This window comes from Heteronotia binoei, chromosome 19 (assembly GCF_032191835.1).
Source record: "Heteronotia binoei isolate CCM8104 ecotype False Entrance Well chromosome 19, APGP_CSIRO_Hbin_v1, whole genome shotgun sequence".
In the NCBI taxonomy this organism is placed as follows: Eukaryota; Metazoa; Chordata; class Lepidosauria; order Squamata; family Gekkonidae; genus Heteronotia; species Heteronotia binoei.
Genome location: NC_083241.1, coordinates 2,476,628 through 2,498,783, shown reverse-complemented (window position 1 = coordinate 2,498,783; position 22,156 = coordinate 2,476,628). Strand labels below are relative to the sequence as shown.

General features: G+C 48.1%; 1 protein-coding gene across 1 annotated transcript in view; it reads right to left on the bottom strand.

Annotated features, from left to right (window-relative positions):
* The window catches only part of ITGA11 (integrin subunit alpha 11), a 154,611-nt gene that overhangs the window by 25,978 nt on the left and 106,477 nt on the right, over window positions 1-22,156 (bottom strand). The window contains exons 19-22 of the mRNA XM_060260361.1: window positions 22,002-22,112; window positions 20,465-20,550; window positions 16,041-16,248; window positions 4,124-4,222 (exon numbers count right to left, since the gene is read on the bottom strand). Coding sequence (XP_060116344.1) covers window positions 4,124-4,222; window positions 16,041-16,248; window positions 20,465-20,550; window positions 22,002-22,112 — 504 coding nt within the window. The remainder of the gene's footprint in view (window positions 1-4,123; window positions 4,223-16,040; window positions 16,249-20,464; window positions 20,551-22,001; window positions 22,113-22,156) is intronic.

The following is a 22,156-nucleotide window of genomic DNA, read 5'->3' as shown; positions in this document are numbered from 1 at the left end:
GTCATCTGTCTTCCAGCCTTTAATACTTGGAAGATAAATTATTTCCCAAAGGTTTATCATCTCCAGCTCCTTCTCTATTTAAAGAGGTCTCTTCGCTGTCACAGGCTGAGCCAGACCTTGAACATCTGTCTGATGAAGAATCCAGAGGTCATTAAGAGAACAATGAAGATGCCTTTGGCTGACTCCTGGGGAGGGTCTCATGAGCAGGGTTGGAGAGACCGGGTTCAAATCCTGACTAATCTATGATTTACTCCTGGACTACTCATCCTCTCTCTGCACATTTACCCTGCAGGGTTGCCCTGAGGGTAAAAGGGAAGTGGAAGAAGACTGCAGATTTATACTCTGCCCTTCTCTCTGGATCAGAGACTCAGAGCAGCTTACGATCTCCTATATCTTCTCCCCCCACCCTGTGAGGTGGGTGGGGCTGAGAAGGCTCTCACAGCAGCTGCCCTTTCAAGGACAACCTCTGCCAGAGCTATGGCTGACCCAAGGCCATGCCAGCAGGTGCAAGTGGAGGAGTGGGGAATCAAACCCAGTTCTCCCAGATAAGAGAGCTATGGCTGACCCAAGGCCATTCCAGCAGCTGCAAGTGGAGGAGTGGGGAATCACACCCTGTTCTCCCAGATAAGAGAGCTCTGGCTGACCCAAGGCCATTCCAGCAGCTGCAAGCGGAGGACTGGGGAATCAAACCTAGTTCTCCCAGATAAGCGTCCGCACACTTAACCACTACACCAAACTGGCAGGCAGGCAGGCAGGCAGGCAGGCAGGAAGGAAGGAAGGAAGGAAGGAAGGAAGGAAGGAAGGAAGGAAGGAAGGAAGGAAGGAAGGAAGGAAGGAAGGAAGGAAGGAAGGAAGGAAGGAAGGAAGGAAAATAGATGGGGGAAGTGATTGACAGGGACAAGCTGGCCAACAGGGCAGTGGGGGCTTCAAGAGCCACACAATATGTGTGAAAGAGCCACATGTGGCTCTCGAGCCACAGTTTGGCCACCCCTAGTCTAGTATTAAGGCCGGAGAAGCATAGAAACGACGACCTTATCTGATCCCACAAGTCTCTATAAGCCATCCTTGTTTTTAAACTTCAGCTCCTTGCACTTCAATCTTACCTAACAGGGTTCTAAGGGACAGCAAGGTGCTGTTGAATACCAAAGAATGACAAGAAACAGGAAAGCTGAATCCTCGTCTCAGGGATTACTAAAGTCCCACTGAGATCTGAACTTCTGGAATGTTGGTACCCTTAACTGACATGAGCCATCCTTAGCATAAACAATAAGAGCAAAGGAGGAATTCATCTGACAGTCCTCGTAAACTTTTGGGAACTTTCACACTTTCCTATCTCCCAAAAGCTCAGCTCCTTGTCAATTAAGGGGAGGGGGTCTGACGGTTCCAAGTATCCGGTGGGGGGCAAACAGTCTCCTTGCTGGAAGCAGCAAAACAATCAGGCCAATATAATTCTTCTGGTAAAACAGGAAAACGTTGAGTCATGCATCAGCAAAGGAATTTGGGCCATAAAGGACCAGCAGTCCTTCCAAAAGCCACCCTTGAACTGCTCCCCCCTCCAGAGAAGGATTAGCATAAAAGGTTTTGGACACAGGAATCCTGGCTCCCATCTGACCCCCCCCCACCTCCTCCGCTTCGTTCCGCAGCGGAAACTCCTCAGCCAGCCAATGCTTTCCCAACTTGGCTTCACTGTCTCGCTGCGTCTCGCAAAGCAAATATTAGTGTTCCGATTATCCGGGGAGGGGGTTCCTTACTTTGCTCTGCAGGCTGTGCTGTGCTGGGAAAGCCGCCGGAATTGAGCGGGGCTGCAGGCGGAAGGATTTCTGCCTGGGGGGGGGGGGTGCTGCGTGGGCTCTCTCTCATCATGTGCCTAAAACAGGGGTGTCAAACGTGCATCCCAGGGGCTGAATCAGGCCCCCAGAAGGCTCCTATCAGGCTCCCGAGTAACTGCCTGTCATTTGCTTCCTTCTCCCTCTCTCTTGCTTCCTTCTTCATCACAGTTTGCCTTGCCAGGTTTGCTCAATTGCACAGTCTCTATTTTTTCCATTGGCTGAGGCTCCTCCCTTGGGGAGGAAGGGGGGGGAGGGAGAGCTTGCTTGGCCAGGCTCTTTCAATCGCACAGCAGAGCTACTGAGCCAAGTCTCTCTTCCTTCTATTGGTTGAGGCTCCCCCCTTCCTGGGGAAGGAAAGAAAGAGCTTCCTTTGCACAGCTCCCTGGATTGCATGGGAGGGATACAAAGAAAGCACCTTTAAGAGCGACGAGTGCTAATGTTTTAAGTTTTTTTTTAAAAAACATTTCATTGTTTGCCTATGACCTTTATAAAGTTTATATCTCCACTACCTGGCGTTACATTTTATAACACACATGGCCCGGCTTGACAAGGTCACATTTATGTCAGATCCGGCCCTCATAACAAATGAGTTTGACACTCCTGGGCTAAAACTTGTAATCTGCTTGCTAGCAACAGCACTCAGTCAGCAGCCTCATGAGAGACAACATATGTGCGCGTGCGCACACACACACATACGATCCCAGGGAAACAGACAAGTCTGTGGCACCAGGACTGAAGGATGCTGAATCGGGACAGAAAGGAAAGGCAGTAGTTGGGCGAGTACAGGAGGCTCTGGGAACCCAAAGAATTAATTGGACATAACATTTTCCACATGGACACTTCCTGCTAACTTTTAAGTCAGGGTTCTGCAACAGGGTGCTTGTGGGTATTGAGGCATCCCAGAATATCCCAACCTGCTCTTTCTTTCAAAGAGAATGCAATCTCACCTGGAACAGACAAGGTATCTGTCTCCTTATCTACTTCCATAGCCAGTTTGGTGTAGTGGTTAAGAGTGAGGACTCTTATCTGGGAGAAGATATTGAAGAAGATATTGGATTTATATCCTGCCCTCCACTCTGAAGAGTCTCAGAGCGGCTCACAATCTCCTTTCCCTTCCTCCCCCCACAACAGACATCCTGTGAGGTGGGTGGGGCTGGAGAGGGCTCTCCCAGCAGCTGCCCTTTCAAGGACAACCTCTGCCAGGGCTATGGCTAACCCAAGGCCATTCCAGCAGGTGCAAGTGGAGGAGTGGGGAATCAAACCCGGTTCTCCCAGATAAGAGTCCACACACTTAACCACTACACCAAACCGGGTTTGATTCCCCACTCCTCCACTTGCAGCTGCTGGAATGGCCTCGGGTCAGCCATAACTCTCGTATGAGTTGTCCTTGAAAGGGCAGCTGCTGTAAAAGCACTCTCAACCCCACCCACCGCACAGAGTGTCTGTTGTGGGTGGGGGGGGGGAAGGTAAAGGAGACCGTTCTGAGACTTTGAGATTCAGGGTATGGGGCAGGATATAACTCCAATATCATCTTCTTCTTTAGACTAAGTTTCAGTTGCACCCTCACCTGGTCCTTGACTACCTCCAAACACCGTTTCAGTATTTCCGCTGCTTCCCTAGGTCTAGATGGAAAGGAGGGAGAGCTGCAGGCCATCAGCATATTGGAGGCACTCTGGTCCAAATCTTCCCCAGAAAGCAAGATGGAGCCCACAGGTACCCTGTAAGCCAGTGGCCACGGCACTGAAAGCAAACCTGTCCGCTTCTTTTTCAAGCTTTTACCTTCATGTCTGAAGCCACAATTTTGGAGCTTCCCTAGGAATCAGGATGAGGTCAACAGCTCCTCTTTGGAGCTTCTCAACTGCTCCTCTTCTAGAAAAGTGTGCCCTTAAAGGCACCCTCCATTCCCTTTGCCTGCCTCTTATGGACTCTTCCCTGAATCCGGTCCACTCTTAGCCTCCATCGCAGGCTCATCTGCACAGTTCTCTGCCAGCTATGATCCCCATATCCCAGATGGAAGCCCTCTCAGTCCGTGGTTTCAATGCAGGCTTTCACAGTTCCTTCCTTCCTCTGTTTATCAGGGGGTTTTTTTGTAGCAGGAACTCCTTTGCATATTAGGCCACCCACCCCAGATGTAGCCAATCCTCCTGGAGCTTACAGTAGGCCCTGTAGGCTCTTGGAGGATTGGCTACATCAAGAGTGTGCGGCGTAATATGCAAAGGAGTCCCCGCTACAACAAAAAGCCCTGGTTAACTGATGTTGAAACCACAAGTTCTTTTGTTCGTCTCTAGCCTTACCTTTGCTTTTGCCCGGAAGAATGGGTAGCTGACGTTGCAAATCCTTCTGTTAGGATGCTTTTCTTCAGACATGCATTCTATGTTGATGTCCAGGTCATCCTAAAAGGGATAGGAAAGCGTTTACGAGCCTGGCACATGATTAAGATCACCGTGTGGTCTGTCTCCCAGCTCCTCCAAAAGCATGAACACTCTTGAAGTTGCCTTCTACTGAATCAGACCCTTGGTCTATCAAAGTCAGTCTTGTCTACCCAGGCCGGCAGCCGCTCTCCAGGGTCTCAGGCAGGGGTCTTTCACATCCCCTCCTGCCTAGTCCTTTCAACCGGAGATCCTGGAGATTGAACCTGGGACTGTCTGCCTGTCAAGCAGATGCTCTTCCATGAAGCCACAGTCCTACCCACAGCAGCAGATAACAGAATGACTTTGCCTGATGTGTTTTCCTTTCTTGCGCTTAATTAGAGTGGTAAAGCTGCAGTACTGCAGTCTGAGCCCTCTGCTCACGACCTGAGTTCAATCCTGGTGGAAGCTGGGTCCAGGTAACTGGTTACAGGTTGACTCAGCCTTCCATCCTTCCAAGGTCGGTAAAATGAGTACCCAGCTTGCTGAGGGGAAAGCGTAGATGACTGGGGAAGGCAATGGCAAACCACCCCGTAAAAAGTCTGCCGTGAAAACGTTGTGAAAGCAACATCACCCCAGAGTTGGAAACGACTGGTGCTTGCACTACCTTTACCTTTAGAACTTTTATGAGGCACCTCAAAATCCAGGACACGACTAATCCCTGGGATGTCTAACTAGAGATGTGTGCAGCAGTTCCATTAAATCCTGGAATACTTTGAGTTTTCCCTCCCCCCCCCCCTTTTTGTGGAGTGGTATATATGTGGTATGATCTAAATAATAATAAGACTGCAGATTTATACCCAGGCCTTCTCTCTGAATCAGAGACTCAGAGCGGCTCACAATCTCTTATATCTTCTTCCCCCACAACAGACACCTTGTGAGGTGGGTGGGGCAGAGAGAGCTCTCCCAGAAGCTGCCCTTTCAAGGACAGCTCTGCAAGAGCTATGGCTGACCCAAGGCCATTCCAGAAGCTGCAAGTGGAGGAGTGGGGAATCAAACCCGGTTCTCCCAGTTAAGAGTCCTCACACTTAATAACCACTACACCAAACTGGCTCTCAAATAAACTTTGTAATATTAAAAAAGCTGATGTATTTGCTACCAAATAAAACATTTTTTTTCTTGACCTGGCTAGTCCATTCTTGTCAGATCTTGGGAGCTAAGTGGGGTTGACCATGTTGGTATTTAGATAGGAGACCACCAAAGAAGTCCAGGGTTTTGCTGCAGGAGCAGGCAAGGGCAAACCACTTGTGTTCGTCTCTTGACTTATTTTCGGGAGAAAAAAATCCTGGGGCTTGAGACTTTGTTGTCTTTTTCGGAAGGATACAGACTGCGATGCCTCTCAGAGGAAGATAAATCAAGGAATGACTCTACAAGTCGACAGTATTCGTTAGAGGCTTGAGTATGCCCATTCGATCTTTGAAATATCCAGGGGTCATTTCACAGAAAAAGAGGCGCTGGAGCTCATGAGCACAACTCATTTGCATAACTCATTTGCATATGCCACCCACCCCCGACATCACCGGAAGGTGCACTAAATTATATCAGCTCAGCATTCTACCTTTAAATGATTCTTGAATTAGAGTTGTCTTAATAAAACCTGACTCCCAATTATACTTTTTAAATGACTTTCTCCTCCGTGGCCGCAGTGGTATGTGGAAGATTTCCATCTGTCTGCTTGATATGTTTGGGTTATTTTCCCATTTTGTTGTGGGGGGGAAATATTAGAAAGTTTGGCAAATCTTAGAGTGCAGCAAAATTCTCACAGGGGGTTTGAACAATGGAGCCCAGAAGCAAGTATTTGCGCGGGGGGGGAGGGGGGGCGGTGGTGTTACGAAAGAAAGAAAGCACAATAAAATTTAGAGGTTCCAGAGCTCCACTCCTGTGAGCTCCTGCCCAAAATGAGGCCTGGAAATATCATCCTTTGGAACGTGGCGAGAGACAACGATAGAGACGACATATTTGGAAGCACTTTATTGGAACGTCATAGGATCGGCACAAAGCACTTTTGCACCTTCTCCTTGGAGAGGTTGGGAACTGGATGGATTTATTGAGAAGCTGGAAACTAGATGAACTTATTATATCTACAAGGACTTATATGACACTGCATTTTATTTGATTGACTCGGTCATTGATCTATGCATTGTTGTAAATGCTGGATACTAATTTTTGAAAAACGGCTCACCTGGAAGAACATGATTTGCAGCTGCTTGCTTGCCTGGGAAAGCTTTCTAAGACTAACCTCTGAGCACTTTCGTTGTTGTTGTTGTTCAGTCGCACAGTCGAGTCCGACTCTTTGAGACCCCATGGACAAAGTCACGCCAGGCCCTGCTGTCTTCCACTATCCTCCGAAGTCTGCTCAAATTTGTGTTTGTTACATCAGTAACGCTGTCCAGCCATCTCCTCTTTTGCTGTCCCCTTCTTCTTTTGCTTTCTGTCTTTCCCAGCATCAGGGTCTTCTCCAGGGAGTGCTCCCTTCTCATTTGGGGGCCAAAGTATTTGAGCTTCAGCATCTGACCTTCCAGGGAACAGTCTGGGTTGATTTCCCTTAGGACTGACTGGTTGGATCTTCTTGCAGTCCAAGGGACTCTCAAGAGTTTTCTCCAGCACCACAGCTCAAAAGCATCTATTCTTCTGTGCTCGGCCTTCCTTATGGTCCAGCTCTCATAGCCATACATTATTACTGGGAATACCATCGCTTTGACTATATGGACTTTTGTTGGCAGGGTGATGTCTCTACTTTTTATCATACTGCCCAGGTTCACCATAACTGTCTTCCCAAGGAGCAAACGTCTTTTAATTTCATGGCTACAGTCACCATCTGCAGTGATCTTGGATCCCAGAAATGTGAAGTCTGTCACTTCTTCCATGTCTTCCCCTTCTATTTGCCAAGATGTGATGGGCCAGATGCCATGATCTTAGTTTTTTTGATGTTGAGTTTCAAGCCTACTTTTGTGCTCTCCTCTTTCACCCTCAACAAGAGGTTCTTTAGGTCCTCCTCACTTTCTGCCATTAGAGTAGTGTCATCTGCATATCTGAGGTTGTTGACGTTTTTCCTGGCAATCTTAATTCTGGATTGTGCTTCATCCAGGCCAGCATTCCGCATGATGTACTCTGTATATAAATTAAGTAAGCAGGGTGACAATATACATCCTTGTAGAACTCCTTTTCCTATTCTAAACCAATCCCGTTCTGACAGTTGTTTCTTGACCTTTATACAGGTTTCTCAGGAGACATGTGAGGTGGTCTGGTACTCCCATCTCTTTAAGGACTTGCCACAGTTTGTTGTGATCCACACAATCAAAGGCTTTAGCATAGTCAATGAAGCAGAAATAGACATTTTTCTGATACTCCCTTGCTTTCTCCATAATCCATCAAATGTTGGTAATTTGATCTCTAGTTCCTCTACCTCTTCGAAACCCAGCTTGAACTTCTGGTAGTTCCCGATCTACATACTGCTGAAGCCTAGCCTGTAGGAACTTTAACATGACCTTGCTGGCATATGAAATGAGTGCAATGGTGTGATAGTTTGAATATTCCTTGGCATTACCCTTCTTTGGGATTGGAATAGAAACTGATTTTTTCCAATTCTGTGGCCACTTTTGTGTTTTCCAAATCTGTTGACATAATGTGTGCATTACTTTAACAGCATCCTCTTTTAGGACTTTGAATAGCTCAACTGGGATATCATCATCTCCGCTCGCTTTGTTGTTAGTAGTGCTTTCTAAAGCCCATTTGACTTCACACTCCAGGATGTCTGGCTCAAGGTCATCGATTTCACTGTCATGGTTGTCTGGGACATTGAGATCCTTCTTGTATAATTCTTCCGTGTATTCTTGCCACCTCTTCCTGATCTGTTCTGCTTCTGTTAGGTCCCTACCATTTTTGTCCTTTATCATGGCCACCTTTCCCTTGATTTCTCCAATTTTCTTGAAGAGATATCTTGTCCTTCCTATTCTATTATGTTCCTCTATTGCTTTGCATTGTTCCTTCAGGAAGGCCTCCTTATCTCTCCTTGCTGTTCTCTAGAAATCAAAATTCAGTTGGGTGAATCTTTCCTTTTCACCTTTGCCTTTCGCTTTCCTTCTTTCCTCAGCTATTTGTAAGCCTCATCAGACAGCCACTTTGCTTTCTTGCATTTCTTTTTCTTTGGAATGGTGCTGATTGCTCCCTTCTATACAATGTCATGAACCTCCGTCCATAGTTCTTCAGGCACTGTCTATCAACTCTAGTTCCTTAAATCTATTCTTCACCTCCACTGTATATTCATAAGGGATGTGATCAAGGTCAAACCTGAATGGCCTAATGGCTTCCCCAGTTTTCTTCAGTTTAAGCCTGAATTTTGCAATGAGTAGTTCATGATCTGAGCCGCAGTCAGCTCCAGGTCTTGTTTTTGCTGACTGTAAGGAGCTTCTCCATCTTTGACTGCAGAGTATATAATCAATCTGATTTCTGTGTTGCCCATCAGGTGATGTCCATGTGTAGAGTCGCCTTTTAGGTTGTTGGAAGAGGGTGTTTGCTATGACCAGCTTGTTCTCTCGACAAAACTCTATTAGTCTTTGCCCGGCTTCATTTTGTTCTCCAAGGCCAAACTTGTCAGTTGTTCCAGTCACCTTTTGACTTCCTACTTTGGCATTCCAGTCCCCTATGATGAGGAGGACATCTTTTTTTAGTGTTAATTCTAGAAGGTGTTGTAGATCTTCATAGAACTGGTCCACTTCAGCCTCTTCTGCTTCAGTGGCTGGGACATAGACTTGTAGTACTGTGATATTGAATGGTTTGCCTTGGATACGGACTGAGATCATTCTGTCATTTTTCAGATTGTATCCCATTACTGCCTTCCTCACTCTCTTGTTAACTATAAAGGCCACACCATTTTTTCTACGGGACTCTTGGCCACAATAATAGATGTACTGATCCTCTGAGTTAAATTCACCCATTCCCTTCCATTTTAGTTCACTGATTCCCAAGATGTCGACGTTCAGTCTTGCCATCTCTTGTTTGACCACATCTAGCTTACCTTGATTCATAGATCTTACATTCCACATTCTGATGCAGTATTGTTCTTTGCAGCATCAGACTGTTCTTTCACCATCAGACACATCCACAGCTGAGCGTCCTTTCGGCTTTGGCCCAGCTGCTTCACTCTTTCTGTGGTTACTTGAATGCTCTTCTCCAGTAGCATATTGGGCATCTTCTGACCTGAGGGGCTCATCTTCCAGCGTCATATCTTTTAGCCTTTTGTTTCTGTTCACAGGGTTTTCTTGGCAAGGATACTGGAGTGGTTTGCCATTTCCTTCTCCAGTGGATCACATTTAGTCTGGGTTCTCAGCTGTGGCCTGTCCATCTTGGGTGGCCCTGCATGGCATAGCCCACAGCCTCATTGAACCACACAAGGCCTCTCGCCACGACAAGGCAGCAATCCATGAGAGGGCTGAGCAATAATAAAGTGCAAATAAAATATTTGTTTTCCAAGGCTGTACATATAGCCAAGGTGATATTATTCCCAGGAGTAATGTATGAATGTGAGAGCTGGGCCATAAGGAAGGCCAAGCGCAGAAGAAGAGATGCTTTCAAGCTGTGGTGCTGGAGAAGACTCTTGAGAGTCTCTTGGACTGCAAGAAGATCCAATCAGTCAGTCCTAGGGGAAATCAACCCTGACTGTTCCCTGGAAGGTCAGATGCTGAAGCTGAAGCTCAAATACTTTGGCCCCCAAACGAGAAGGGAGCACACACTGGAGAAGACCCTGATGCTGGGAAAGACAGAAGGCAAAAGAAGAAGGGGACGGCAAAAGAGGAGATGGCTGGACAGCATTACTGATGTAACTAACAGGAATTTGAGCAGACTTAGGAGGAGGAGAATTGCAGATTTATACCCTGCTCTTCTCCCTGAATTAGAGACTCAGCGTGGCTTACAATCTCCTATGTCTTCTCCCCCCACAACAGACACCCTGCGAGGTGGGTGGGTCTGAGAGGGTTCTCACAGCAGCTGCCCTTTCAAGGACAACTCCTGCGAAAGCTATAGGCTAACCCAAAGCCATTCCAGCAGGTGCAAGTGGAGGAGTGGGGAATCAAACCCGGTTCTTCCAGATAAGAGACCACACACTTAACCACTACACCAAACTGGCTTTCACCCAAACTGGCTCTCAAACTGGAGGATGGAAGAAGACAGGAGGGCCTGGCGTGACTTGGTCCATGGGGTCGCAGAGTCGGACTTGACTGTGTGACTGAACAATAAAACATTTCCCATGTTATTGGGAGGGGGGGAGAAAGTATTTCTCACCACTCTCTAGACCAGACGGGACCTCCAAAGGAGTGTGTTGCCCTACAGCTAGACATCCCCTGTAGTTAACAGGAAGATCCTTTTTTAAAAAGAGTAGCCAGGAAGTTTGAATTCGCTTTCACAAGGTCGCAAACTATTTTCTTTAGTCCTTGCTTCTGTGTTTGCTTCCCTCCTGCTCCTAACACATTCCTTGGGCTTGTCTGGAGTAATCCGTCAGCAAAGAAAGAGGCCCTTTTTTTCCACTTTTCCTATTTTGTGGGTAATCTTTCCTGCTATTTTCCATTGGCACTGCTCTCGAAACCAGCACAAGAATGCTGCTCGATGTTCAGCGCTAGAGGCGGCTCCGGCAGCCAAGTCAGCACATTCGCTCGTAAAACGGGATCAGGAGTCCCGCCGGCCCAAAGCGCACAGCTGGGAGCTCACACACTCTGTCAATTCATTCACGTTTGCCACAGGGACAGACAGAGGCTGCTTCTGGGGCAAAAGAGAATCTGGGGCTGCCCTGGGGCTGCGACTAGCTTTGCCTTTTTCATTTGGCAAATAGAAACCGGTTTTTAGAGGATCTTGTCTGCTGCGCGAAAGAGGCAGAGTGAGTTGCAGCCCCGGGGCACATAGTGTGAAATCCGACAGAAGCCCCATGGAGAAGAGGAGCATGAGAACAGCATAAAGCTAGCGGGGAATTGGTCTGGGAGTCATCGAAAAATAAAGCGATGAATTGCAGAATGCAGGGTTGTAAGAAACGCCTTGTGAGTTCAGCCAAAGAGGCCCCCACGGTCTGTGCCCGGGCAGGTACCCTCCTGGGAAGGCTTCCAGGGCAACTACAGCTCCCTTGGTGGTTGCCCTAGAACGTATGCAGAGATACACTGCTTCTGCATATGAAGGTTCCATACTAGCCACTCCTCCCTCTAAGCTGTGAAGTCTTGTGAGCAAAACTTCTACATTGTGAGCTCCTAGCATGAAAGCTGTGAGCTCCTGCACGAATTAGCTTGCTCTGGAGCCATTTTTTCTTGAGCTAAGACAAAAGTGTGTGAGCTGCGGGCTAAAAAAACCCTGTGAGTCAGCTCACACTAACTCAGTTTAGAGAGAACACTGATCCTAGCTGTGTCATTTGCCATTTATTAAGAATGGGAAAATCAAATAAAAACTAGCGCTCCACTTTACCCCAGTTTAGGCTTGGTACAATGACCAGTGTGACTAGGGTTTCCAACCTCCAGGGGGCACCAGGAAATCCCCCACTACACCAGTTTGGTGTAGTAGTTAAGTGTGCGGACTCTTCTCTGGGAGAACCAGGTTTGATTCCCCACTCCTCCCCTTGCAGCTGCTGGAATGGCCTTGGGTCAGCCGTAGTTCCCCTAAAAACATAAGAGAAGCCATGTTGGATCAGGCCAGGGGCCCCTCCAGTCCAACACTCTGTGTCACACAGTGGCCAAAAAAACCCAAGTGCCATCAGGAGGTCCATCTGTCCAGGACACCAGAAGCCCTCCCACTGCCCCCCCCCACAACAAGCACCAAGAATACAGAGGATCACTGCCCCAGACAGAGAGTTCCAACAGTATGCTGTGGCTAATAGAAGCTATTGGATTTATATTCCACCCTATATTCTGAATCTCAGTTTCAGAGCGGCTCACAATCTCCTTTATCTTCCTCCCCCACAACAGACACCCTGTAAGGTAGTTGGGGCTTAGAGGGCTCTCACAGCAGCTGCCCTTTCAAGGACAACTCCTACGAGAGCTATGGCTGACCCAAGGCCATTCCAGCAGCTATAAGTGGAGAATCAAACTTGGTTCTCCCAGATAAGAGTCCGCGCACTTCACCACTACACCAAACTGGCTCTGATATAGCCACTGATGGACCTCTCACAGAGTTGTTCTTGAAAGGGCAGCTTCTGTCAGAGCTCTCTCAGCCCCACCTACCTCACAGGGTGTCTGTAGTGGGGGAGGAAGGGAAAGGAGATTGTGAGCCACTCTGAGATTCGGAGTGGAGGGCAGGGGTAGAAATCCAATATCTTGGTCTCCAGACGACCAAGATCGGTTATTCTGGAGAAAGTGAGTAGGCTCTATGGTAGTGTACCTACCAAGGTCCCTCCTCTCCCCAAACGTTGCCCTTCCCACCCCCAAATCTCCAGGTATTTCACAACCTGGAGCTGGCAACCAGAGCTGTGCCTGCCTCAGCATTGCCCCCTGCAGGTTTGTGTTGGCATCACAAGCCAAACTGCGCCAGTGAGCCAGGGGGCATCCACCAACCGGCATTTGAGAAACAAACACGGCCCCCCCTTTTACAAATTAGGTTGCTCAACAGTGTATTATAAGAAAGGATTTTTAAAAACAACAACCCATAAACACGCCAATAAAATCATGAACAATAACTTCAACTCAGCAAATTGCAAAAGAGTAACCATGCAGACGGTCAATCTTTGACTCCCCTTCTCTGGGACTTCCATTTCTCCTAGAACATGCTGTAGAGTTCCGCCTGCAGAGCTGCCCTTTTCCTCTTGGTCAGGCCTCATTTTGGGCAGGAGCTCACAGGAGTGGAGCTCTGGAACCTCTGAACTGTATTGCGCTTTTTCTTTCTTAAACCTCCCCCCCTCCCCAATATTTGCTTCTGGGCTCCATTGTTCACTCCCCCCCCCATGAGAATTTTGCTGAACTCTAGGAAAATGGGAATGTTCCCCCCAAAATGGGAAAATAACGAAAACGTACAAAACAGACAGATGGAAATCTTCATCATGCCGCTGTGGGCACATAGGAGAAAGTCATTTAAATAGTATGACGGGAGTCAGGTTTTATGATGACAATTATATTTCAAGAAGCATGTTAAGGTAGATGCTGAGCTGATATAATTTAGTGCACCTTCCAGTGATGTCAAGGGTGTGTGGCATGTGCAATAAGTTGTGCTAATGAGCTCCAGCACCTCTTTTTCTACAAAATGACCCCTCCTCTTGGGGAAGTGAAGTCTGCAGAATGGAGATAGCTGTCCGGTCCACACACCGAGCAGCCCCTGCCCTCTAGAATGCTCTCCCTGAAAATATCAGAGCCCTGCGGGACTTGCCACAATTCCACAAGGCCTGCAAAACAGAACTGTTTAAATGAGCTTTTAACACCCAACAGGGAAGCGACCACTATACCACAGCATTGATATCTAAACCCATCTCAGTATAAATATAGAGCGCTAAACAGTATTTAACAACATTATCGTATGCAGCGCCAAATGCGAACTAATAATATGATGCCATCTTGTATTTTAGGACTGAAACTGCAAATGTATTTATGCGTACAATGAATTTTAACAATTTTATTGCATTGAACTTTAACATTGTACTTAGTCCCTTGGACTGCAAGAAAATCCAATAAGTCAGTCCTAAGGGAAATCAACCCTGACTATTCCCTGGAAGGTCAGATGCTGAAGCTGAAGCTCAAATACTTTGGCCCCCAAATGAGAAGGGAGCACTCACTGGAGAAGACCCTGATGCTGGGAAAGACAGAAGGCAAAAGAAGAAGGGGACGGCAAAAGAGCAGATGGCTGGACAGCATTACTGATGTAACAAATATGAATTTGAGCAGGTTTCAGAAGATGGTGGAAGACAGGAGGGCCTGGCGTGGCTTTGTCCATGGGGTTGCAAAGAGTCGGACTCTACTGTGCGATTGAACAACAAAACTTTAACATTATGTATTCTAACTGCTGTTAGCAGCCCTGAGCCCAATAGGGGAGGGTGGGATATAAATATAATAAAAATAAATAAAAATATAAATAATTAAATGAGGGACCCAAAGCCCCCAGCCCTCAGTGACAAGGGAGATGAAGTGACATCTCCTCCTGAGCCTGGGTTCGAGAACACCAGTTGCACCGGGGTTTTGTCTGGACCTGGTGGGCAGCACTGAAGACACAGGAGGGGAGGGGAGGCAAAATACCTTGGAGTGGATTGCACTCCCTTTCATTGCTCTCAGCATCCTGCGTGGGAAGCAGCTGCCCTACAAACAGACCCACTTGCGGGGCAGAAAAAGAAGCCCCAACCAAGGGCCAGACACGCCAGAGGCAGGATGACAGAGCAGCTGACGTGGACACCGCCATATAAAAATTATAAATCAGAGACACTTTTTCTTTTTTTAAAACACACACACACAAAACATTCCCAGATGCTGGCTGGTTTCTCGGCAGGCTGTCAGCAGAAAGCTTTTTCGTCCCCCGAGTGCGAAGCAGATGCTTGGCAAAGCCCGCCCTGCCTTCCCTATTCCGTCCAGAGGAGCACATCTGCGGGGGCATCAGCTGGCCCGTCTCACAGCCCTGGCGCGCTTTCCAGCCCCAGCCCCTCCGTTGTGAAGGGACAATAATTCAGTGGGAAAAAGCTGCCTCAGGCTGAAACTCGGCCGTTAGGCATGCAAGCCACTCGGGATGAAAAATAGTTTGGGGCTGCACGCCACAAAGAGAAGGGAGGAATGAAAGACAGGTTCACCGGAATAGCCTGGGAGTAGTTGAACACTTTCCTGGGGATGGTCAAATATTAGCAGCAGCAAAAGCAATTCTGGTGTTCTGATAGGCACCAGTCTAATCCTGTTCATGCATAGGACTTTGAGTCACAAAGAGTTCTTCCTCAGGCAAAATCCAAGCAGATTCAGCTGTTTCAGACCCCGTCTTTAACTATTAAAGGGATTTACTGGTTTGCTTTGGCTATCACAACAGCCCTGTGTGGTAGACCGTTATTATTTGCCATGAGAAAATATCTCACCATAATGATTACCCATGGCACAGTCTGGGCTCTTTGCCAATTTGGTGGACTCTAATCTGGAGAACCAGATTTGATTCCCCCTCCTCCTCCACACACAGCTACTCTGAGACTCCTTTGTGTAGTGAAAAGTGAGGTATAAACCCTCCCCCTCCTCCTCTTCTTCCTCCTCCTCCTCTTCTTCTCAATTGGACCACACACCGGCTCTCAGACAAACATATCCGTATCTGAGACGTGCTTTTATGAAACGAACAGCAGGAGTGGAAATGGGAACTGAAGGAGGCTTTGTGTTCTTTTATTGGTCCCATACTGTTCAATTAATCTCTCTGGAAGCAAGGCTCTTGCTTGGAATTTCAAAGAGACAGGAAATACTTCTGGAACCCCAAAAGGGAAGGAGAAGAAAACGGAAAGGACCAAAGAGAAGACAGAATCTGGGCTAAGGAGCAGCCCTCCCCCCCGTAGTGTTCAGCCACAAAGTTTGTTTCTGATGCTCAAGTGCAGTTCTCCTCATGAGAAAGAGGCTCAGTGGAAGAGCCTCTACTTGGCATGCGGGAGACCCCCGGTTCAGTCCCCAGCATCTCCAGTTAAAAAGATCAGTTAGGAGGTGATGGGGAAGACTTTTCTCTACCTGAGACCCTGGAGAGCTGCTGCCAGTCTGAGTAGATAATATTGACTTTGATGGACGAGAGGTCTGGACTGAGTATAAAGGAGTTTCAGGTGGTCGTGTGTTCAAACATCTCTCACTGCTTAGATAAGTCTCAGAGCAAAGGACCAGCTCCTTCCCTGTGACAGAGACTTCCTTACCTTCTGGATCAAGCTCGCAAACTGCAGGTTTCGTGAGAAGGAAATGTTTAGAACGGTGTTATATGCATTTTCCCCGCGGTTCTCCAGCGTCGCTTCTACTGCCACCCTCCTCCTGGCATTCTCTATGACAAAAATGGAGGAGTCAAAAGACAGGGCGTAGGCCGAGCAATCCGAGTGCGACTTTCTCAGGACGCGTCTGCAATACTCCCTACGAAAAGAGCAAACGTCAAAGCTGAGTGCAAAGGAGTTTCCCACAATCCTCTAGGACAGAGTTTCCCAAACTTTTCTTTCCCATGCACTGGTTATTTTTACAGTTCTCCTTCGTGGCCCACTAAAATTTGGGGGTGGAGCCAGGAGACTTTGGGGGTGGAGCCGGGAGACAGGAATTATGTCATTCCCTGTGGTGTCAAGGACCAAGTGATGTCACTTCCGAGGCACACTGAACCAACACCCCACCTTTTCCTGTGATGTCACTTCCAGGGCACTCCCCCAAACCTGCCTCTTCTTCAGAAGTAAATTCATTTTCAGAAAAATCTCTCTGAAACTCATGCTGAGCCAAAATGGGGGTGGAAAGTGGCCGATCTTCTCTTTTCACCCCCACACCTAAGGTAAGGTAAGGTAAATTTATTTCTGTATCCCACCCTCCCCCGCCAAAGGCAGGCTCAGGGCGGCTCACAGACATGGGATAACCATGATTTCAATAAAATACAATCAATACAATACAATAAAACAAATTAAAATACAATTAAATTACCATTATAAGTTAGGATAAAATTAGATAAAACAGCTGTTATATGTTATTAATTAATAATTAATAATTAAGGTGCTACAATTCACAGTCATATGTAAGATGATTAGATGGCTGGAAGTCAGCTTAGCCGGGTTCTATCTAGAAAGCGAGCTGAAAGAGGGTGGTTTTGCAAGCCCTGCGGAACTGGTTCAGGTTCCGCAGGGCTCGCACCACCTCTGGAAGTTGATTCCACCATCGGGGGGCCATTACTGAGAAGGCTTGCTCCCTGGTTGTTTTCAATCTAGCCTCTCTTGGACCAGGGATTTTTAACAGATTTTGAGAACTAGATCTCAGTGCTCTCTGGGGAACACACCTGCATGCACCTATCTGTTTGTGTATTTTTCTCCAGCTTGCAAGCACTCCTAATGCCCATGTTCAATTGCCAGCACCGCCTACACATCCCTTCCTCAACAGCACTGGCCAGTGTATACAATTGGAAGTGCTGTTGACATTACCATCAGGAATGCCAGCACTGTGTACCACCCACACTGGGCCCTGGCAGCTGCTCTACCTCAAAATATGCTGACACATTTAGTAGTCCTTTCCTTCAGCTGCTACTACTGGAACCCTGCCTCAAGCTACAACCAAGCTTGCTTGGTTTCAAGAAAATCTTTCGACAGCTATTTTTCATACTTTTCTTTGGTTAAAACATGGGAAATTGCTGTGAAAGGTGGCAGAGAATTGTATTGCAATTAATGAATTAATTTCAAGTTATATGAAGTTCATACAAGCTTTTCTGCAGTTATCCCAAAAAGGATATTTATGAGGGGCTTGCAGCTTTTTACTGGCTGTGTTTCCCATGTCTTTAAAAGCAACCTGTTGTGCAGATACTTAGCCAGTGAACTACTTTCATCCTTTTTAATATCTACAGGAGGAGTTTAATTTTGGTGTCAGACAGCTGTTAAAAGCAGGACCAGTAAAATGGCGCCAAGTTCATAGTACCATCTCTTCCAGTGCTGTTGATATACCGCAGTAATCTCCAATAATCTCTTTCTGCCCCATACCTCTTACTCTCACTCATTCACACAGAAATCTCATAGAAGGCCACCTGGCTACAACTGGGGTGCCAACTTTTCATTGGCAGAGCTTCTATGGCTGCAACAACAGTATGATGAACAGAAAAGTTTCATCCAGTAAAAATGGAAGGAAAGAAAGAAAGAGAAAGGGAAAGAATGAAACGGAAGGAAACGAAAAGAAAGACATGGAAAGAAAGAACATAAACATAAGAGGAGCCATGTTGGATCAGGCCAATGGACTATCCAGTCCAAAATTCCCTCATACAATGCCCCAAAAGCACCAGAATGTCCACCAGTGGTGCCAGGGCACTAGAAGCCCTCCCACTGTTGCTTCCCCACCTCCCAGCACCAAGGATACAGACAGAGCATTACTTGCAGGGAAAGAAAGAAAGAAAGAAAGAAAGAAAGAAAGAAAGAAAGAAAGAAAGAAAGAAAGAAAGAAAGAAAGAAAGGAAAGGAAGGAAGGAAGGAAGGAAGGAAGGAAGGAAGGAAGGAAGGAAGGAAGGAAGGAAGGAAGGAAGGAAGGAAGGAAGGAAGGAAGGAAGGAAGGCAGGCAGGCAAAGGGAAAAAAAGCCTTCCTCATCATCAGCAAAAATTCTGCCCTGGGGTTGTTTGGAAAAAAAAATAGCTACTGGAATGCCCACTCCCTGCCCCTCCCGGCTGAAAAAAACACACACACCCTACTTTGCCACCCAGGCCTCCCGGGGAAATCTCCCCAAAAGAACATACTGCAAGGCACCTGAAAGCTCATACCTGGAAGAGCACTTCATGGGTCTAAAGTGCCAGTGGATGCTAGCTTTTCTCTCAAACACTGGGAGTGGGGGAGAAGGAAGGAGAGGCAGCCCAGCTCCTCTCTGCACAACACAGAGATGGGGCGGGGCTAGCTTTGGCTTTTCGTGTGACCCGGTAGGGAGGCTTCTGTGGCCTGGTACTGGGTCACGACCCTGCAAATGGGAAACACTGCTCTAGGACACAACGTCTTGTGTGGGGCAGGGGCAAGCGATGGCACGAACCAGGGATGAAGCAGGGACGATGGCACAAACCAGGGGCCAGCCGTGGCTCACATGAGGGCTGCAAAGGGGGAGGTGCATGGGTCTCAGTGTTCCCTCTAAGCGGAGTTAGCGTGAGCTAGCTCACAGGTTTTTAGCCTCCAGCTCATGCATTTTTGTCTTAGCTCAGGAAAAATGGGCCCAGAGCACAATAATTGATGCAGGCGCTCACCACTGGAATGCCAGTAGCTCACAAAATTAATACTAGTAGCTCACAAACTAGAATTTTTGCTCACAAGACTCTGAAGCTTAGAGGGAACATTGGTGGGTGTTAAGTGCTATCAAGTCCCCTTCAATTTGTGGGAACCCTATGAATGAATGAATGAATGAATGAATGAATGAATGAATGAATGAATGAATGAATGAAGACCAAGTCCTATGTGGAAAGGTTGAAGGAGCTGGGCATGTTTAGCCTGGAGAGGAGGTGGCTGAGAGGTGATATGATCACTATGTACTTGAAGCGCTGTCCTATAGAGGATAGTGTGGAATTGTTTTCTGTGGCCCCAGAAGGTAGGACCAGAACCAATAGGTTGAAATTAAATCAAAAGAGTTTCCGGCTCAACATTAGGAAGAACTTCCTGACCATTTGAGCAGATCCTCAGTGGAACAGGCTTCCTCCTTGGGAGGTGGTGGGCTCTCCTTCCTTGGAGGTTTCTAAACAGAGGCCAGATGGCCATCTGACAGCAATGAAGATCCTGTGAATCTGGGGTAGGTATTTGTGGGTTTCCTGCATTGTGCAGGGGGTTGGACTAGATGACTCTGGGGGTCCCTTCCAACTCTATGATTCTATGAATGACCATCTTCCAAAGCATCCTCTCGTTCACAGCCTTGCTCAGCTCTTGCAAACTGAAGGCCCTTGTGGCTTCCTTGTTTGAATCCCTCCATCTCATGTTGGGGCTTCCAACATGGGGGTTGTGGGGGAGGAGAACAGAGCAAGAGTCCAGCAGCACCTTAAAGACAGTTGGGGCCATGATGGAAAAGGCCCTGGCTCAGACAAGTACCTGATGGGCCGCCCTAAGTGGTGGGACAGCCCAAGGATGGGTGCCTGACAACCGTAGCTGGTGCACAGGGACAGATGGCAGGAGCCAGTCCTTCAAATCTGTGGGTCTCGGGGCTATGTTCCCTCTAAGCAGCAGTCTTGTGAGCAAAAATTCTACTTTGTGAGCTGCTGGCATAAATGAGTGTGCTTTGGGGTCACCCTTCCTGAGCAGAGACAAAAATGTGTGAGCTGGAGGCTAAAAATCTGTGAGCTAGCTCATGCTAACTCAGCTCAGAAGGACCCTGGGCCCAGGTCGTGAAGTACTTTGACCAGTTCCCTTGGGAAAAAATGGCTGCTTTGCAGGGTGGACTGTATGGTCTTACGGCCTAAGACCCCTCCCCTCCCAACCCCACCCTTCCCAGCATCCACCTCCAAACCTACTTGTTCTCATGCCAATTCTGAAACAAAGAGAAAAATTGTGATCCTGAAACTCAGTCCCTTCCCCCGTCACATTTGCTGCAGCTCCATTGCCCAAATCCTCCCTTTCATTGCCCAAATCCCATCCCGTTGAACGGGGACGGTCTACTCACATGGCACTTGGAAGGTCCGTTTTAGCATCAAGGACTAAGTTGGGGATGCAGTGCTCATCTTCATTACATCCATTCCAGAAAGGCACCTGTGGAGGAGAGAGACCACTTTGAAAGCGGGTACCATTTTGAGCCTGCTCCCAGCAAGTCAGGGGCGGGACAGGGATGGGAGGCAGATGTGCGCATGTGGACATGCTTTTTTGGTCCACCTGCCTCCATCCCCCAGGCGGCTTAAATGCCTATCTGGTATCACCCAGAGTGGCTCACAATCTCCTATACCTTCTCCCCATACAAAAGACACCCTGTGAGGGTGGGTGGGGCTGAGAGAGGCTCTGACAGAAGCTGCCCTTTAAAGGACAAGTCCTGCGAGAGCAATGGCTGACCCAAGACCATGCAGCAGCTGCAAGTGGAGGAGTGGGGAATCAAACCCGGTTCTCCAGATAAGAGAGCTCTGGCTGACCAAGGCCATGCCAGCAGGTGCTAGTGGAGGAGTGGGGAATCAAACCCGGTTCTCCCAGACAAGAGAGCTATGGCTGACTGAAGGCCATTCCAGCAGCTGCAAGTGGAGGAGTGGGGAATCAAACCCGGTTCTCCGAGATAAGAGAGCTCTGGCTGACCCAAGGCCATTTCCAGCAGCTGCAAGTGGGGGAGTGGGAATCAAACCCGGTTCTCCCAGATAAGAGAGCTCTGGCTGACCCAGGCCATTCCAGCAGCTGCAAGTGGAGGAGTGGGGAATCAAACCCGGTTCTCCCAGATAAGAGAGCTCTGGCTGACCCAAGGCCATTCCAGCAGCTGCAAGTGGGGGAGTGGGGAATCAAACCCGGTTCTTCCAGATAAGAGAGCTCTGGCTGACCCAAGGCCATTCCAGCAGCTGCAAGTGGAGGAGTGGGGAATCAAACCCGGTTCTCCCAGATAAGAGAGCTGTGGCTGACCCAAGGCCATTCCAGCAGCTGCAAGTGGAGGAGTGGGGAATCAAACCCGGTTCTCCCAGATAAGAGAGCTCTGGCTGACCCAAGGCCATTCCAGCAGCTGCAAGTGGAGGAGTGGGGAATCAAACCCGGTTCTCCCAGATAAGAGAGCTATGGCTGACTCAAGGCCATTCCAACAGCTGCAAGTGGAGGAGGGGGGGGATCAAACCCGGTTCTCCCAGATAAGAGTCTGCACATTTAACCACTACTCCAAACTGGCTCTTTCCACAAAGTGCGCACCTGAGATCTTATAATCCCAACTGCAACACAACACCCTTTAAAGAAAAATATTGTTCACCACCTCCTCTCTAAGACACTGCCAAGGGCAGTGGGGAGCAGGCAGCTGCATCCAAAAGCACATGTTTACATTCGGGTTGCTCAAAATAACCTGTGAAACTCAAGGACTGCCCACACCTGTTCATACCACACAAGGCCAGGATGGCATGCCTTTTCTCTTCCCCCCCCCATTCCCTGCTCCCGTTTCCACCCTCTCCATCTTCTTTTTGGTCCCCGAGAACCAAACTCTTCTACTTCGAAAGGCCTATTACGCAGGGGCAATGACTATTACGCACCGCAGCTTTCAGAGAGGTCGGCCACCCATCATCCATCACCGGGCCACCATCGGGACCATCCAGGGCATAGTCGACCAAGAAGGTCACGGGCTTCACGTAATCCGCCGTGTCCTAGAAAAGGTAATCTCGCTCAGTCTCAGCACCATCGTTGTCTT